General features: G+C 41.5%; 1 protein-coding gene across 3 annotated transcripts in view; it reads right to left on the reverse strand.

Moving 5' to 3' along the window:
- Positions 1–20892, reverse strand: part of mtcl2 (microtubule crosslinking factor 2) — a 137785-nt gene that overhangs the window by 80775 nt on the left and 36118 nt on the right. For all 3 annotated transcript variants that reach the window (XM_060937930.1, XM_060937929.1, XM_060937928.1), the window contains exon 3: positions 8615–8773. In XM_060937930.1, coding sequence (XP_060793913.1) covers positions 8615–8773 — 159 coding nt within the window. The remainder of the gene's footprint in view (positions 1–8614; positions 8774–20892) is intronic.

Below are 20892 nucleotides of genomic sequence, written 5' to 3' on the forward strand. Positions count from 1 at the left end.
CGCTTTTCCACTACAAACACGGCTGAGTCGGGCTGAGCCGTGCCGTGCTGAGTTGGGCTGAGTCGAGCTGAGCGGGGCTGTTGGAGTTGCATTTCGACTACAACCGCGCTGAACCATGCTGGCTGAAAGTGGGTGGACACATTGGGTGGAGTTAGCGAAAGTGGGTGGACGTCACGTGATGTCGTTAAGCGGCGCAAACAGTGACATCAGTGATCTTTTAAGCGGTAGTCTCACGACCCGGATAGTAAACAATAAACATGGAGGACATGGAGTCGTTAGTGTTGCTGGTCTTGGTGCTGTGGCTTGTTGTCACCGACAACGCCAACAGATACTGGCAAGAGCGTATAGATGAGGCGAGGCGCATAAGGCTTCATAATTCTCGTAATTCTTCTTTACAGATCCCAGCGTGCTCGCGGGGCATGTGTGGGCATGTGAGGACACTCCTCCTCACCAATCAGTGCACAGGGGAGTGTCTGCTCACGCCCCCAGCCTCACTCAGCTCGGTTTGGCTCGCTTCAGCCCTACTCCAAAACCGTGCAAGTTTTGGGTGCTAAGCAGGGCTGAAGCGAGCCGAGTCGTGCTGTTTTGAGATAGTCGAAACGCGAGCCGTGTCGGGCTGAAGTGAGCTGAAGTGAGCTGAAGTGAGCTGAAAAAGGGTAGTGGAAAAGGGCCATTAGACATATAAACATAGACGCCGCCTTCTGCGTAGAATCATACGTCATCCTCGCCGCCATATTGGATGGGGCAAAGTGGAGATTCTTCAACCGTCTCTGGTACAGCGTCTAGACAGTAGCCGAGAATAAAGATGCCTCATTCATGTGCTGCGTTTAACTGTACCAACAGGTTTACCATCCAAACGAGATCACATGGGATTACCTTTCACAGGTGAGACTGGAAAAATACTTTTCAATACTGTTCCTTCAGTCTTCAGTTTCCCAGCTCATCTCCACCGGGTAGGTGTAGAGTTATAAGCAGTGAGAATTAGATAATACAGTGCCACACTATGATGAACGTTTTTGAACGTATGATGAATGTTTTTAACCTTTCTGAATGTGAAGGAATCAGTGATGTATTTTGTTTTGGTATGACGTTAGAACCTGGCCGAACTCAGTTTGGCGGTCATTCAGCTCACTTTATTCAACGAGAGTAGGTCTGTGTGGTGACTCAATAAATAAAACAGTAAATTTTTAATTTTCATTCACTGTTTCCAGTTTTTCCACTATTTCCATCATTTATCATATTCAGTCTTGTAGGTTGGTTATTGTGGCCTCAGGTTTTGGTAGCTTGCTACGGTATGCTGACTGATTAGCTTACCTGAGCTATCTGTCGCTAGTTTGCAGTGTACAGGGTATTTCGCACACTATTTATAACCATCACATTAAAAGTTATACATGTTGTTTTGATGCCTGTTTGTTTCCCAAATATATACGTGTGTGTCTTAATGGGTGAATAAAAGGCATCGAGTTAAATATTATTGTAGAAAGGGGCTTTATGGAGTTCAGTCCATTTACTTGCATTGGTTTACGGGGAAGACTTGCCACATCCAATATGGCGGACACTCTGACGTATCCCAGCAACGGGGCCACCAGCTCAATGCAGCGTCTAGTGAAATTGTAACATTTCACTTTAAAAGCCTTATTCATTTACATAGATTAAAAAAAATGCGATTAATCGCGATTAACTATATGAAATCCTGAGATTAATCGCGATTAAATTTTTTAATCGTTTGACAGCCCTAATTACTACAGAACAAGAAAACAATAGTTCCTGTTTGTTCTTATTTATGTAGGCTACTCTATGTAGATAATTATGCACGAGCTGGTAGAGTCTGCAGTCTGAGTGTCATTTATAATGATATACTGAGAATAAACAATAAGTGACATGTTTCTGTTCAGTCGTCCGATTGGCTGCTTGATGTATCTCAGTCTCAGATTAAGCTCCTGAGTGTATACAGTACTTGAGTGAACTAAAGGAATGTGAATAGCCATTCTTTGTCATCGCATAATGACTCAGTGCAAACCCTTCATTTCGATACTGCTCACTGGGTCTGGACTTCCTGTTTGGAATTTTACACTCTGACCAATACGGTGGTACCGTACGTCCCTGATATTTTTTCCAACACTTCCCATCATTCCTCTATAGTTACTAATACTTTTGCCACATCAGCAGTGACAGCTCTGAGAACATGGTGGTCAAAATTGTGCACTGAGCTCCTACAGGGAATCAGATCATAACCTTAGCTGAGGTGATCAACGCCAGAGGTGGACAGTAACGAAGTACATTTACTTGAGTACTGTACTTAAGTACACTTTGTGAGTATCTGTACTTTACTTAAGTATTTTTTTTTGGAAACTTATGGCTTTAACTTCACTACATTTGAAAGACAAATATCGTACTTTTCACTCCACTACATTTCTGTCAAGGTCCTCGTTACTGTGAAGCAGCTTTGAAAGTGGATGGGTTTTTTTTTTCTTTTCTTTCCTAAAACGCAACTGATTTTTTCGCAGGTGACACTGAGAGGCTATCAGTAATCACTAGGGTCACGTCACATCCATAGACTGTATAAAATCAAGTGCAATGATTTCTCAGCAGCGTTATTTGAACATGATCAGTTGATGGCAGAATGGAAGGAGGCGGTTCTTCTGGAGGATGCACGCACTCATGGCCATACCCAGAACCCATGTTTCAGTTTTCTGCAAGGACTAAAGATTTATTCTAAACAAGGGACATCCCATGTGAGTGTGTGGGCCGCTCAGATGACATTCCCAGGCTGAAAATCAGTCCCGCTCTGGCCCCGCCCCATCCCACCCCCATCCACAGAGCAGGACGGCTCACTGAATGCTATCAGACTGATTTAGATCAGTAACCCTAACCCCATTCTACAGCATTCATCAGATCTCAACTCAGCTGAAAAGCGATGTGAGATTTTGGAGTGATGTGTTCGACTGCGCTCTGCACCGCCATCGTCAGAACTCCATCTGAGGGAATATCTTTTGGCAGAATATCTTCTCCCGTGTACGAGTGTGTGATCTGATGATTGAGATACGCAGTTTGCACAATGCTAAACTGGAGTCTATAAGCGACTATTACACGCTGACTAACACTAAATTCTTAGTTTTTCCTGTGCAAACTTGAGATACTAAACTTCATCCAAACTTCAGACACCAAACTTCAGATGTGAAGCAAATGTCAGATACTAAACAAGTCCGAATAACAAAAGTTCTGATAAAATGGAATCTACTGTAAATCTGAGTCTCAGCCAGCTACTGCTTTAAGAGGTCTGTTTCCAGTTCCCTCAGAGATTTCCCACAGAGCTGTATCAGCCTCGAGCCATCTCACACACACACACACACACATACACACACACACACACACACACACACACACACACACGTTTCCCATCTCCCATCCTGCTCTCCTTCGCTGTCTAATTCCCTCATGAAGCTTTCTGACAGCTGGAAGATCGATGCAGATGAAATGGAGGAAGTAAGGGAGGAGAGAATGGGAAAACAGAGCAAAGCACACACATCTAAGGTAAGAACGTGGAAGAGGAGAGTTAATGTGTGTGTGTGAGAGAGAGAGAGAGAGAGAGAATAGACCCGAGAGGCCATGAGGTTGGCTCGCCATTTTTAATAAGCTCGGTGTGCTTCTTCCTGACTAACCTTCTGCAGATGCACCAAGTTGATAATTTGTCACCTCACTAATGGAAGATGTGGCTCTGTGTTGATTATCTTTCTAAACACAAGGAAAAGCGCTTCATCCCGTGCTGATGCTTTGTGCCACTAATTGAAAGTTTTTGAAATTATGGCTGCAGACACGGAACACTAACCTTAATATTTCCTGCATGACACTTTTTACTCACACAGTGTCACTACATTTTATTCATCCATCCATCCATTATCCATAACCGCTTATCCTGTACAGGGTCGCGGGCAAGCTGAAGCCTATCCCAGCTGACTATGAGCGAGAGGCGGGGTACACCCTGGACAAGTCGCCAGGTCATCACAGGGCTGACACACAGAGACACACAACCATTCACACTCACATTCACACCTACGGCCAATTTAGAGTCACCAGTTAACCTAACCTGCATGTCTTTGGACTGTGGGGGAAACCGGAGCACCCGGAGGAAACCCACGCGGACACGGGGAGAACATGCAAACTCCGCACAGAAAGGCCTCTGTCGGCCACTGGGCTCGAACCCAGACCTTCTTGCTGTGAGGCAACAGTGCTAACCACTACACCACCAGGCCGCCCCACTACATTTTATTGATTTCAAATTTAAATGTAGGAGGCTTCAAGCGTCACCTTTGAGGGCCCACATCATAGACCTACACAAGAATTTATTTTATCACTCTCCAGCTCATCTGAGAACAAATGCTAGAAGGACACTCAGTAGAGTTCATTCCTCCCCCAACCCACATATTATTAATATCAAAATCAAATCAGTTGAACCGAGGATAATACTGAAACTGTACACCAAATTTCATCAAAATCCATTCAATACTTTTTGAGTTATGCTGGGAACAGACAAAAAAAATCCTGGATCTGCATGCATATCTGGACTTGCATAAAAATAATGAACAGTTATTCCATGAAATCGAGTCGTACATGAGCTGATATAAGCCATGTACAACGAGATTGAGTGGAATAACTTTTATTCTATCCACATTCACTGGATTTTGAGAAACCGAGCAGTTTTATTTTTATTTTTTGCAAATTCGATCAATGAAAACTTTATACAAAACGTCCGACAAAATAATTTCCGATTAGAATGTAAACAAACCAGCGAAATGACAGGAGCAATTTGTGAGAAATGCGATAATGATAATTCTTGAAAAATTAAAAAAAGATACGTTCTTACCATCAAATACTTTCATTTCATATTTTGTTGCTTTTTTTATTTTTGGGGTTTTGTGTTCAAGTAGAGTTTTTATTTCGTCCTCGGTTGGTTCAGCAACATGCTCCGCCATTTTGTTTTTCTCTACTCACAGTATATGAGCTGATATCCTAGTAGTAGAGTAGCCAATCAGAGCGCACGATTGCTCATGTCTAGTGACTGTGGATAGAATAAAATCAGTTGTTCCTTGGCTCATGGCTCAGCTTTTCTCAGAATGTCATCAAAATCTGTTCACTACTTTTTGAGTTACATTGGGAACAAACAAACAGAGGCGAAAACATAACCTTGTTCAACAAAGTTGGCGACGGTAATAAATATCTCTGTCTATCTCTTTATATAATGCTTTACTGGCAAAAAATTATAAACATACAGACTTTTATAATTGGACCTCAGACACTTCATTATGTATAATTGAACTATAATGTATAATCGGACCAAAGCAACATGAATGAACTATGAATTATCATGAACTGAAAACAAATTCAGAAAAAAATACACTTCTGCACTATATATATATATATATATATATATATATATATATATATATACACACACACACACACACACACAGTGATATATAAACGCACACACTTCTTTCACATTTCTAAAATATTCTGTTGATCCTCTCCACTCCCCATCTTTATCTGCTCCATACAGCGTCTTGCAAAAGTATTCATCCCCCTTGGTGTTTGTCCTGTTTTGCTGCATTGCAAGCTGGAATGAAAATGGATTTTTGGAGGGTTAGCACCATCTGATTTACACAACATGCCTACCACTTTAAAGGTGCACATTGTTGTTTTATTGTGACACAAACAATAATTAAGATGAAAAAACAGAAATCTGGAGTGTGTATATGTATTCACCCCCTTTCATATGAAACCCCTCAGTAAGAGCTGGTCCAACCAATTCACTTCATAAGTCACATAATTAGCTGATTAAGATCCACCTGTGTGCAATGAAAGTGTCACATGATGTCTGTATAAATCAACCTGTTCTGGAAGGACCCTGACTCTGCACCACTACTAATGCCATGTGTGGCACAAATCCACCACCCTGAGAACACCATTCCTACAGTGAAGAATGGTAGTGGCAGTATCATGCAAGGGACAGGAAAGCTGGTCAGGACTGAAGGAAAGATGGATGGCATTAAATACAGGGCAATTCTGGAGGAAAACCTGTTTGAGTCAGCCAGGGGTTTGAGGCTGGGATGAAAGTTCACGTTCCAGCACGACAATGACCCTAAACATACTGCTAAAGCTACACTGGAGTGGTTTAAAGGGAAACATTTAAATGTCTTGGAATGGCCTAATCAAAGCCCAGACATCAATCCAGTCGAGAATCTGTGGCATAACTTGAAGATTGCTGTACACCAACGCAACCCATCTAATTTGAAGGAGTTGGAGCAGTTTTGCCTTGAGGAATGAGCAAAAATCCCAGTGGCTAGATGTGCTAAGCTAATAGAGACATACCCCAAGAGACTTACAGCTGTAATTGCAGCAAAAGGTGGCTCTACAAAGTATTGACTTTGGGGGGTCAATACCTATGCACACTCCAGATGGGTTTTTTCATCTCAATTATTGTTTGTGTCACAATAAAACAACAATTTGCACCTTTAAAGTGGTAGGCATGTTGTGTAAATCAAATGGTGCTAATCTGCCAAAAATCCATTTTAATTCCAGCTTGTAACGCGACAAAACAGGACAAACACCAAGGGGGATGAATACTTTTGCAAGACACTGTATCTTCTACTTTCTTTTGCATTAACAAAATAACCCTAACCCTTTGTTTTACACTAAACATGATCACTAGGAGCAAAAAATAGCTTTGCTCTATTTGTAACACACACACACACACACACAAGTCCTGTACCACAAACGGTCAGTAAACAGCAGAAAAGCCCGGCTCAGGAACGTAGCCAAACAGGGCTTTGCCAGCTCTGTGTGCTCGCCCACATACAGCAGTGCAGCCAAACGGCAGCTGAGCATCTGAGTGTGCAATCCGAAAGAAAACAGCCAAAAAATGATTTTTATTGAGTGTAAACGATGAAGCCTTACAGTGAAACATTCACTGATGGAACTAATAAACTCTAATAAACCCCAAACATTCACCAGTAAAAAAAAAATCAGCTTCATGTCCACTTACACAGCTATCATACTGAATCATACTGACTGTATCACACACAGCCATACACTACGACCCAACAAAGATCTATAAAAGAGAATGTTATAACTAAAAAAGTTACACGCTTCCAATGTCTCACAGAAGGAGTCCGCCATTAAAGTCCATTTGTGTGTCTACCATTAAAGTCGATTCATGTCTTTCCTCTTCATGACATTTACACTGGAAAAGTCAACAGGCTCATCGCTGGCTAAACACACAAGCAGCTCCCTATATTCAGGCACAGACAAGCATGGCGCTAACCATATCGACCACACCATGAACTCATCTCTAAAGAATGCGAAATGACTACATCTTAAATGTGTATGGAGCCATGTATATTTAAGTTCTGTGTAAAAGTTCAACTGTGGTCAAGGGAAAACCAACGTCTCATAAAAAGCTCTCTTTAACCTCACTTCCTTTCCAAGTGTTTTCTTCATTATACATGTCTGTTCCCTGTTTCCAGAATAATACTGATCGTAGCCTCTGAAAATCACCAAATTTATGGTGACTATATAAACATAACAAGCGTTGCCAGGCAAAACAAACCTCGCCCGGCAGCACTTATTTTATACCGATATGTTGATAATGGTAATATTTCTCAATCATCAGCTGTCCTATGAAAATCCATGACCTTGAGTTTGACATTTCAAAGTCATTCAAGGTCAAAGGTCATGGCGGCAACCGAAAGCCCATATGGGACTTCCTATAAGTTGATAATGGTAAATATCTGGCTTATCATGAACTATTTTAAAGTTATAGCCCTTTCAAAATCCATGACCTTCAGTTTGACCTTTCAAGGTCACTCAAGGTCAAAGATCATGGTGCCAAATGAAAGCCCATATGGCACTTCCTATAAGTTGATATAATGGTAAATATCTGTCTACCATCAACCGTTTTCAAGCTACAGCCCTCTGAAAATCCGTGACCTTGAAATTGACCTTTCAGAGTCACTCAAGGTCAAAGATCATGGTGGCAAATGAAAGGCCATATGGGAGTTCCTATATGCTCATAATAGTAAACATCTGTCTATTGGCAACTGTTTTTGAGTTATAATGGAAAATGTTATTTTGACCGATGACCTTGGCCCCCCCGACCTTTAACCCCCAACCGCTACGGAGACTGTCTAAGCTAGCTACCCAATCATGCAGCATATGGTTGGAAGCAGAATTGAAAGATGCACATTTTGGTTTTGGGTTGAAGTCAAAATGATGAATTTGAAGAAAGTTATCGCAAAAAAAACTATTTTGACCTTTCCGGTGACCTTGACCCGATTACCCCCAAAATTTAATCAGGTAATCTACAGACCATTACCCACCTACCCTGAAAATCTGAAGTCAATCAGTGCAACCGTCTAGACGTTAGATTGTTAACTGACAGACACACAAACAAACAAACCGCACTGATTACAATACCTCGCCCTGCTGACTCTGTTGTGGGCAAGGTAAATATAAACCTCAGACCATCCACTAAGACCTGTTTAACATCGTTTTATTTGAACAGCCCTTCATTCTAATGGCTCCAGTTAAACCAGCAGACGCCTGGTCCATGTCCTACCTCTCGGCTCTTCTCCAACTCGGCCTGCAGAACTTGCTTGGCCACCTCCAGGTCCTGGAGCTTCACTTGCAGCTCTTCATTCTCCTGCTCCAGACGACTCCTCTTCTTCTCCACTGTGTCCAGCTCATTGTGCAAGCGGATGGAAACGTCCTTGGCCACCTGTGAATGTGAGAGAAAGATTTAAAAAGACTTGTATCATCTGGCTAAACCACGGGTTCCCAATTCATTTTCCTGTTCTAACATCATGGCCTAATGGATAGAGAAGCAGATTTGGGACCAAAAGATTGCCAGTTCGATTCCCTGGACCAGCAGGAATGGCTGAAGTACCCTTGAGCAAGGCACATAACCCCCAATTGCTCCCCAGGCTGTTCTGGGTATGTTGTATGTCGCTCTGGATAACAGTGTCTACTAAATGCCGTTAATGTAATGTAACATCTACCCAGGAAGGGCTGATTCTAAGCTCATGAGATGAATCAGGTGTGTTAAGAACAAAGAAACACTAAAATGTGTAGGACAGGGGGCTCTCCAGGAACCGGAGTAAAGAAACCACATTACAGTCACTATCCTTCATGACAGTATGTGCATACTCATACTAGATGATCCGTACCACACCCAAGCATGTTTGATGCTCAAAGTCCTGTTTGTTTGACTAGTGTGGTTCACTTATACCCCATCCACCCATTATCTGTAACTGCTTATCCTGTGCAGGGTTGCGGGCAAGCTGGAGCCTATCCCAGCTGACTATGGGCAAGAGGCGGGGTACACCCTGGACAAGTCTCCAGGTCATCGCAGGGATGACAGATAGAGACAACCATTCACACTCACATTCACACCTACGGTCAATTTAGAGCCACCAATTAGCCTAACCTGCATGTCTTTGGACTGTGGGGGAAACCGGAGCACCCAGAGGAAACCCACGCGGACATGGGGAGAACATGCGAACTCCACAGAGAAAGGCCCCCGTTGGCCACTGGGCTCGAACCCAGAACCTTCTTGCTGTGAGGTGACAGTGCCAACCACTACACCACCGTGCCATCCCTCACTTGTACCCCTTTTCAACCAAATTTCTCATTCACACACCAAATTTTGAACCATTCAGAGCATTCTGGCCAAGAGTAAATTGCTTCAGAACCCGGAAAGTTGGTTCCCAACTGGAACCAAAATATAGCTGGTTTTTCCAGTGCAAACCATGATGACATCAGTGGGCGTGTCATTAGTTTGGAGAGGAGGCGCAGCAATGGAAAACCCAAAAGAAAAGAATACATCATCAAAAAAAAAAAGGACCGAAAACAAATATCTGCAATAACAGAATAAAAGCTTGCAGGTAATCTATGCGCACCAACATCTTGCTACTAGAGTTTACTCCTGTTGTGAATTGTGCAACGCCCTAAATTCATGACACATCCTTGATTACAACGGTTCTGTCCAAAACTGGTAAAAACGTGGACCGGCTCGCTAGCTGGCACAAGGTTCTAAGAACAAAACTGGTTCAAGAACCTGTTTCCTGTTTGTCAAAAAAGGGGATTGGACATACTTGGAAGACTTGCGCTCGGGCGCCGTTTATTTGGGCTCGTGCACAGTATGATCGCTAACCGCACAGAACTCGGATGCTATAATGGGCAATTTTCAATTCACTGGAGAATATTTGGGTTTGTAACGGGTCTGATTCTCACCTTACTGATGAACATGAATTGTAGTCGGTGAGTAAAGCTGCACTGTGATGACGTAAGCGCTCTTGGGATCAGAACATAAAACACAGAGCGAGCACAGGGCCGCGGGACACGACACACAATCACTCTCAGGAGCGGTATGAGGCAATCGGTCCGAGTGTGAGTACATCCTGAGTGAAAGTTGGTCAGCTGACTAATGTGCAATTGTGGAGATGAAAGACAAGCTGCACATTTTAATGGCATATGACTTTTGAGTCACATGTAGCTCTGTGTGTGTGTGTGTGTGTGTGTGTGTGTGTGTGTGTGTGTGTGTGTGTGTGTGTGTGTGTGTGCGCGCGTGTGGTAAAGTAGCCACATGTTAGCTCATATTAACACAAACAGGACTTGATTTCTACCCACGTCAAGCATTCCATATGGTATTCAAATTTCTGTTCTTTATATTTTGAACGAGTTTATATTTTTGATCTTATTTTTAACTAAAAAGGCACTTTGTTAGCGGTGGAAATCAATTAGTACTAAAAGCTTGGCAATGCCGTAAACAAGAAACACAGCTTATTGTTACTGACCAACCCTGAAAGACCTCCCTCAGAGTATCTTATTGTAATCCAACGTTTCAGGTGGATATTTTAACATTTACACAGAACTCCAGAACAACTGAATATTATTTAAAAAACAAAACAAAAACAGACATCGTTAATATGTTTATTTTTAACTACAACGCCATATGATCGGATGTGTTTTTCTTGTATATAGACCTCTGTGTTATTTACTTGAGGAGAGCAGGACTAAGGAGATGCACTGTAGAGTAACAGCGGGTGTAGATTTAATGTCTCCCTCATGAATCAGAGGACATTAAAAGCTTTCCGTAAGAAAACCATGCGACTCAGGAAGGGCTGTTATCAGTGTTGGGCAAAGTAAGAAGAGCTGCTGTCCACATGCACACACACCATATGGTCGGATGCTAAATGAAGTCTATTAGGCGTATAATAAAGCAAGCTCTGATGTGTTGGAATATGTGTTACTTCCATTCAATTGTCGAAAGGCATGAGATGGTATACAGGTATGTTTAAAGTCGGGATATGATGATCTTTGACGTATTTGAGTACAAATTTCCTACATATTCCGACCACACACCCCGGACACAATGCTGACTGCGAACAATAAGACTGTCAGGACGACTCACAGCAGCTCAGGAACATCACATTTTTATTCTATCCATATTCACTGGATATGAGCAATCGTGCGCTCTGATTGGCTACAGTACTACTAGGATGTCAGCTCATATACCGTGAGGAGAGAAAAACAAAATGGCGGAGCGTGTTGGTGAACCCACCGAGGATGAAATAAAAACTCTACTCGAAAACAAAACCCCAAAAATGCAAAAAAAAAGCAACAAAATATGGAATAAAAGTATTTGATGGTAAGAACATATCTTTTTTTATTTCAAGAATTATTATTATTATCACATTTTTCAAAAATTGCTATAGTCATTTCACCGATTTGTTTACATTCTAAGCGGAAATGATTTTGTCGGACATTTTGTATAAAGTTTTTATTTACTGAATTTGCAAAAAATAAAAATAAAAATGCTCTCTCAAAATTCAGTGAATGTGGATAGAATAAAACAGTTATTCCACTCAATCTCATCATACATGGCTTATAGCCGACTCGGTGCTACGCGCCTCGTCAGCTATCAGCTCATGTACGACTCAACTTTGTGGAATAACTGCTATATAGAGTGTTTTTGTAAACTGTTTGTAAAACTGTTCTTCTACTTTGTGAGTCTTTCCTTCCATATATATATATATATATATATATATATATTAGTGCTGTCAAGCGATTAAAATATTTAATCGCGATTAATGTCACGACTGTCATAGTTAACTCGCGATTAATCGCAATTTAATTGCACATTTTTGTCACATGAAAAACCATTGTAATTCTCTTATCAGCATAAAAAAGTGAATGGGCTTGCTCACCGTTTGAACTACGGGGGTACTCGGGGGATCCGAGATCCCCTGAAACAGACATGAGATCCCTTGAAAACATGATTTGGGAAATGTTGGGGGTTCTCTAAAATATTGTCAAAATGATGTTTATTGACATAGCAATCGTGTGTAACGGGAAGCATCTGCATATCCGAAGTGAGCGCGCGATGGAGAGCCGCGCTCTGAGACAAGCGCAAGCACCCCCCCCCCCCCAAGGGAATAAAGGGACCCCCCGAAAATATCGGCATAGTTCGAACACTGGTTGTACCAATGTTTGTTTGTTTTTTATTGCAGAGCATAACACGTCTTGTCACAGCCACTGCAAAGTGGGGCTGGAGCCGCCGATGGGAAAACGAAACCTAAGCCGAGCACCGTGGCTCTTCGGGGGAGGGCAGAGGACTCTGGCTGTGCGGGGCGTGGCATCATGTCACAGAGCGTTAATCTCGCGATATAAAAATTATCGCCGTTAAAATTGAGTCAAGTTAACGCGTTAATAACGCGACATTTTTGACAGCACTAATATATATATATATATATATATATATATATATATATATATATATATATAAAGCAAAGCTATATTATACATTTATCTATAAAATGACCCAATAGGTGAACGATGGTGTGACAGAGTGTGTGACGAGGAGGGATGGAGTCAACAGAAGGCAACTCTCGCTGAAAACACAAGCGCGTAGTGGACATTTGTGAGTCTCACTGAGTACATTAGGGGTTCTCTTTTCTCTCTTGCCAATCCCTGCTCTGAATCTGAATCAAGGCCAGAGAGCAGCTGGGTACCCACAATACCCCTCTGTCCACATAACACGCTTGAATTTATAGATGATCCCGCCATTGCCTCTTCTCTCTGCCTGCTCTCTCTCACTTGTGCATCTATTCAGCCATTTTTTTTCCTTTACGTCCATTCCCATTTTTGTTTTGCAGAATAAACCACCTCTGTTCATCTCTGACACTCCACCAGTTACCCCTTGTGCTGTCCCGTCTATACAGTTGCGCTCTCGGTTGTCCTTTGCCTCCACAAAGCTAGCTATGTTAGTATTAATCAATGCTCTTATTCATTATACAAGCCTTCAGTGTTTGTTCTCAACACTTGCTATCGCTTATTATTCTATCCACATTCACTGGATATGAGCAACCAAGCGCCCTGATTGGCTACTCTACTACTAGGCTATCAGCTCATATACCGTGAGTAGAGAAAAACAAAATGTCGGAGCGCATCAAGGATCACTTTATTATTAAGTATTTGAAAGAAACAGAAATAGCTAAAAGAATATACCTTTTTCCCACCAATATCTTCTGTTACACACTCCAGCCCAGTCGGTAGCGGTAATGCACCTTTGCGTTGGTTTGCCAACCGGCAAAAAAAAAACAAAAGAAGAAGAAAATGGTGGAGCGTTACTGAACCAACCGAGGATGAAATAAAAACTCTACTCGAAAACAAAACCCCAAAAAATAAAAAAAAGCAACAAAATATGGAATAAAATTACAACCCCGATTCCAAAAAAGTTGGGACAAAGTACAAATTGTAAATAAAAATGGAATGCAATGACGTGGAAGTTTCAAAATTCCAGATTTTATTCAGAATAGAACATAGATGACATATCAAATGTTTAAACTGAGAAAATGTATCATTTAAAGAGAAAAATTAGGTGATTTTAAATTTCATGACAACAACACATCTCAAAAAAGTTGGGACAAGGCCATGTTTACCACTGTGAGACATCCCCTTTTCTCTTTACAACAGTCTGTAAACGTCTGGGGACTGAGGAGACAAGTTGCTCAAGTTTAGGGATAGGAATGTTAACCCATTCTTGTCTAATGTAGGATTCTAGTTGCTCAACTGTCTTAGGTCTTTGTTGTCATATCTTCCGTTTTATGATGCGCCAAATGTTTTCTATGGGTGAAAGATCTGGACTGCAGGCTGGCCAGTTCAGTACCCGGACCCTTCTTCTACGCAGCCATGATGCTGTAATTGATGCAGTATGTGGTTTGGCCTTGTCATGTTGGAAAATGCAAGGTCTTCCCTGAAAGAGACGTCGTCTGGATGGGAGCATATGTTGCTCTAGAACCTGGATACACCTTTCAGCATTGATGGTGTCTTTCCATATGTGTAAGCTGCCCATGTCACACGCACTAATGCAACCCCATACCATCAAAGATGCAGACTTTTGAACTAAGCGCTGATAACAACTTGGGTCGTCCTTCGCCTCTTTAGTCCGAATGACACGGCGTCCCTGATTTCCATAAAGAACTTCAAATTTTGATTCGTCTGACCACAGAACAGTTTTCCACTTTGCCACAGTCCATTTTAAATGAGCCTTGGCCCAGAGAAGACGTCTGCGCTTCTGGATCATGTTTAGATACGGCTTCTTCTTTGAACTACAGAGTTTTAGCTGGCAACGGCGGATGGCACGGTGAATTGTGTTCACAGATAATGTTCTCTGGAAATATTCCTGAGCCCATTTTGTGATTTCCAATACAGAAGCATGCCTGTATGTGATGCAGTGCCGTCTAAGGGCCCGAAGATCACGGGCACCCAGTATGGTTTTCCGGCCTTGACCCTTACGCACAGAGATTCTTCCAGATTCTCTGAATCTTTTGATGATATTATGCACTGTAGATGATGATATGTTCAAACTCTTTGCAATTTTACACTGTCGAACTCCTTTCTGATATTGCTCCACTATTTGTCGGTGCAGAATTAGGGGGATTGGTGATCCTCTTCCCATCTTTACTTCTGAGAGCCGCTGCCACTCCAAGATGCTCTTTTTATACCCAGTCATGTTAATGACCTATTGCCAGTTGACCTAATGAGTTGCAATTTGGTCCTCCAGCTGTTCCTTTTTTGTACCTTTAACTTTTCCAGCCTCTTATTGCCCCTGTCCCAACTTTTTTGAGATGTGTTGCTGTCATGAAATTTCAAATGAGCCAATATTTGGCATGAAATTTCAAAATGTCTCACTTTCGACATTTGATATGTTGTCTATGTTCTATTGTGAATACAATATCAGTTTTTGAGATTTGCAAATTATTGCATTCCGTTTTTATTCATAATTTGTACTTTGTCCCAACTTTTTTGGAATTGGGGTTGTATTTGATGGTAAGAATGTATCTTTTTGTATGTTTCAATAATAATAATAATAATTAATTAATTGCATTTTTCACAAATTGCTCCTGTCATTTCACCGGTTTGTTCACATTCTAAGTGGAAATGATTTTTTGGATGTTTTGTATAAGGGTTTTGTTTACTGAATTTGCAAAAAAAATAAAAATGCTCTGTTTTTCAAAATCCAGTGAATGTGGACAGAATAAAACAGTTATTCCGTTCAATCTTGTACATGGCTTATAGCCACCTGGCTCTACGCACCTTGTCGGCTATCAGCTCATGTATGACTCGATTTCGTGAAATAACTGTTATATAGTGGCAGTGTTTATCATGATTCCTCATAAATAGAATGCAATGAAAAAAGCTGTAAATCCAAAATATTATTATCATATTTGAACTGCAGTATTCTATTACATTTGTTGTATTTATAACATAAACAAAAGGGAAAATATTAAACGCATTCAAATGCATCCTCGCATCATGTTTTAACGGTCCACTAAAAGGAGCTAAGATGATTTATTTGCATTGAACTGGCAACCTTCCTGTCTGTCACCACCTACCTACATCTGTCTGCCAGCTTTAACTCAACTAAAAGGTGCTGTTTGATATGGTAAAGAGAAGGACACTTGGGGTGGATCGAAGAGGCAAGACGGAGGAGGGAAGCGAAGGGCTGATGCAGGTTTCAGTGGGGTTTCAAAGGTGAGAAGGAGGTGTTATGTTACAGGACATTAGAGATGTTAAAGTGCATATTCTGGACCAATTTCGGGGGGTTTTTTATATGAAAGTATGTCCCTTTACACACTCATCCAGAAGGATAATTTTGCACAAGGCCATCTGTCTACAGCAGAAAAAAATAAAACAACAAAACGCGTCTGGAAAAATCCCAAGGGAGTCTGGAGCCAGATTCGTGACGTTACCTGCGGAAGCACCAGCAGGCTGCGCGAGCTTTGCACGGTTTCAGTGCACAGCCTGTGTAGACCAAGCGCTCCCATTTCTCTCTCATTGTCCGGTCTTTTGGGAAACGATGAGTACTAATCCCATCAGGATTGGTGTTGCTACACCCTCCTACAATACATCTGTTAACCATTTTAATAATTATGTGATAACGTTGAAGAAATTTGCAGAAAACCACCAGGTCGTTTTCTCATAAACAAACCAGCGCTGGCGTAGGATTCAGAGGGAGGCGTCCCGCACGCGACGTCACGATAATCAATGTTTGCCAGGAAATCCAAATGCCAAGTTTTTTCAGAGGCGGACCAATTCGACTCAAATGGCTCGATTTCAACTGAATTTTTCTGGTATTGCGCAAGGTAAAAAAAATTGCAGAGAATGCAGAATGTTACAGATATTTGACCAAAGTTTAATATAAAATAGGAGAATTACATTGATCTTGCTCCTGAATTTACCCGTGATCTGCACTTTAAAAACACATGGACAAGAACATTTAGTTTAATCAAGATTTTATATTTCACTTAAACGCGTCAAAATGGCGCTGTATTTCCTCCGTTGCACAGAGGCTCAATAAAGCCTGGACTTCACTGTCAGTCCATTTGTCAAGTCAAGTTTATTTCTATAGCGCTTTTAACAATAAACATTGTCACAAAGCAGCTTTACAGAATTTGAACGACTTAAAACGAGCTAATTTTATCCCTAATCTATCCCCAGTGAGCAAGCCTGTGGCGACAGTGGCAAGGAAAAACTCCCTCAGACGACATGAGGAAGAAACCTCGAGAGGAACCAGACTCAAAAGGGAACCCATCCTCATTTGGGCAACAACAGACAACATGACTATAACATTAACAGTTTTAACATGAAGTCAGTTTCGTTGATAACTCTTCACTGATTCATTTCTTCATTCATTTGTCTGTGTTCCAGATTCCTCCCCCTCACACCCCAATATTTTTACTGCCAGTGTTAACAGCTGTTGGCAAACCAGCGCTGACGTAGGATTCAGAAGGAGACAGCCCGCACGTGACGTCACGAAAATCAGTGTTTCCCGGGAAATCACTTGTACACTTTCACTTTCACTCTTGCTGGCAACCATCGTCACAAATCACTCCTGACACTCTCCTCCATCCATCCAACCTGCACTCGCTATTACTTTGTACAGTTGACCCCAGATATTTGAACTCATCTTCTTTGACCACCTCTATTCCTTATAGCTGTACCATTCCACTGTCCTCGTCCTCATTCACGCACATGTACTCCATCTTGCTCCTACTGATTTCCTTTATGCGGACGGTGAAGACAACCATTCAGAGCATTTCAACCATTCGTTCGCAACCTGAAAAGTTGTTTCCCAACTGGATCCGAAATATAGCTGGTTTTTCCAGCGTGAACCATGACGACATCAGTGGGCGTGTCATTAGTTTGGAGAGGAAGTAGACGGAGAGTGCAATGGCAAAAGATACATCTTCCAAAAAAAAAAGTAACGAAAACAAATAACTGTGGGGCGTCATAGCTCAGCTGGCTAAGGCGCCATACCATAAATCCAGGGACCCGGGTTTGATTCCGACCCGAGGTCATTTCCCAATCCCTCCCCGTCTCTCTCTCCTGCTCATTTCCTGTCTCTACACTGTCCTATCCAATAAAGGTGAAAAAAAGCCCCAAAAAAATATCCGCAGTAACAGAACAAAAGCTTGCAGGTAATCAATGCGCACCAGCATCTTGCTCCTAGTTTACTCCTGTTGTGAATTGTGCAACAACCTCAGTTCATGACGCATCCTTGACTACAATGGTTTCATTCAAAACTAGTGAAAACGTGGGCAGGCTTGCTAGCTGGCACCAAGGTTCAAAGAATCCTGAATGAAACTGGTTCAAGAACCCTTTCCCTGTTGGTTGAAAAGGGTGCCATATAAACAACAACAACAGGAATCCAAGGGGTGCAATTAGCTATGAAAGAGTTGCCTGTGTGTGTGCGTGTGTGTGGTCTTGCTTGACCCAGCACCCCACTAACAAAACAGCTGTTTAACCGAATGCAACTCTGCAGGTCTTTCTGAGGTCAGCTCCCGCTCATTAAACCCAGCTCAAAGCAGCTGGACTGCTCTTCAGTTAACTGCAGCTCATTTCAGTCTCGATAACTCCAGAACAAAGCTCCCCCAAAAGCACAGAGAAAAAAAAATGTTCATAGTGTAACAATGCTTGATTTCATACACTATTTATAGCTCTTAACAGTTCATCTGCCCAGTCATCACTCACACTATAACAAATCAAACATATCTAAATATAAATTACACCTGAACCATGTGGAACCGTTTTCTTTTAGGCGACTTTCTACTAGGGGTGGGCAAAATTATCGATACGGCGATATATCGCGATACTTTGTCTTCCGATTCAATATCGATACTCAAAATTTGAATATCGATATTTTTTCAAATAATAAATCATGTTTCAGACGGGTTGTAAATCCAGTACAACTTCCGCACCTCCGCTCCGCGAGGTGTCGCTGTGCCGCTACCTCACTGTTCCGCACTCTTCGTCTTCTCTTTTTTTCCCGGTGGTTGCAGTGAGGAAAAAAAAACAAGCAAGCACGGCTGTTAATGTAAACCTAGAGACGCCGCCAAACTTTAAGGCAGATGTTTGGAGGCACTTTGGATTCCAAAGGAAAGGAGAAAAAAAAAACAGTGAGCTGGACAAAGAGTACGCACTCTGCAAAACCTGTTTCGCTCTAATTAGATATTCAGGTAACACAACAAACTTGCGAACTTACTTAGCACGACACCACCCCGACATATTAGCTCAGCCGGAGCCACCGAAATCCGACCCGAAGCAAACTACACTGGACAGCGCCAAAGTCCTCCCGTCTACTTCAGTGATGTGTGACTTACTGTAACTGTGAACTTAATTTTGTCATTTAAGACCAAAGGCAAGAAGCTGCATTTTATTTTGCATTTGGGCAATTCCATGTAAATGTCAACCTCACCATGCAAAAATAAAGCAACATGTAATACATCAAAACCACTCCCAGAGATATCACCTAGGCCTGTATTTTACAGATGTGAATAAGTTGAACCAATTTGTAACCAACCTAATATGTCACTGTCAGTCTTTCTTTCTTATAATGTAAAACCCAAGCTAAAATCAACTTTGATCATGTACAATTCTATATTATTGCCACAAGCCACAGAAATGTATGCTAAAATCCACAAAACAGCAAAACAATAGCCATCCTAAATATTATTTAAGAACTTTGATAGTTTTAGCTGATATTTAGAGAGTTTTTCAAAGGGTTATGGTGGTTAAATTGCTGATTTTCTAAACATATGCCATGTCTATTTCAGACGCGTCACATCCATAACGGAATTTCGTCACATCCATAACGCTGACTTTTCCTTCCGAAACTCTGCATGAAATACAAAATATTTTAAACAAAGATTTTTTAATATTCACCTTGGACCCCTCTATCAAATGGATATCTCCATTTCGACATTAGGTTTACAATTTCACAGAGTTTGATAAAAATGTACAGTCACCCAAAAAAAGTGATACTTTTTCTGTCACGTCCATAACGCATCTTTTATTGGCATTTTCTGGCATGCCCTAGATGTACTATGGGAATTGTTCTTGTTCTATCACTTCTCCAGTATGGTACAGCCTTAAAATATGCAACACCTGTTTAAATACTGGGAGACAATAAAACATGCACTGGGTCATTTGTTGCCATTTTGAGTTCAAGTGTCACGTCCATAACGCTGGAATTGCTCACTTTCAATTTTAGTGCGTGTGAGACACTGCATTTTATTTTGAGTATTTACTCAAAGTTCAGAAGAAACGTGATTCACTGAGGTTTCAGTTCAGTTTCAGTGTGTGGACGCTGACCCACACTGCACTTTGTTTCATAATCGTGCTCAGGGAGACTAAGATGCACACTGCACTTTTCAATGTGTTCCAGACAGTGTGTTGTTCCTGCAAATATGTTGTAACTTGCGCTTGTATAGTTACAATAAAATGGCATGGATAATTAGAATTACATTGTTTTGACTCAGTTTGTCCCATGAATTATCACTATCATCTGATGTACATACAACTCGGATTTTAAGATGCATAATGCGTTTACATTTTTCAGTGAACTATGTAGAATATCGCAATATATCGCAGTATCGTATCGTGACTCAAGTATCGTGATGCGTATCGTATCGTGACTCAAGTATTGTGATGCGTATCGTATCGTGAGGTCCTTGGCAATACCCACCCCTACTTTCTACCCTTGCCTTGGCTGTCTTAACCCTTCCTGCAAAGATCGTGTTGGTTTTGCAGACAGCTTAACAAATGCAGCAGGACAAACTTTTACGATGTTTAAATGACTGATTAAAAGAAATTTCGTCAACAGAGCAACTACTGAATACATCAACGATTCCCAGCCAGAGATCATGTGAGTGAGGAAATGACCACGAGGCTTGTGTTTAAGACTGATACGGAAGATGCGGATAATAAAAATGACAACTCATTTCCCATTGCACGCGAATTAATCTTAGGACAGTAATGTTGCTTCTCCATAAG

Source organism: Neoarius graeffei, chromosome 13, assembly GCF_027579695.1.
Source record: "Neoarius graeffei isolate fNeoGra1 chromosome 13, fNeoGra1.pri, whole genome shotgun sequence".
Lineage (NCBI taxonomy): Eukaryota > Metazoa > Chordata > Actinopteri > Siluriformes > Ariidae > Neoarius > Neoarius graeffei.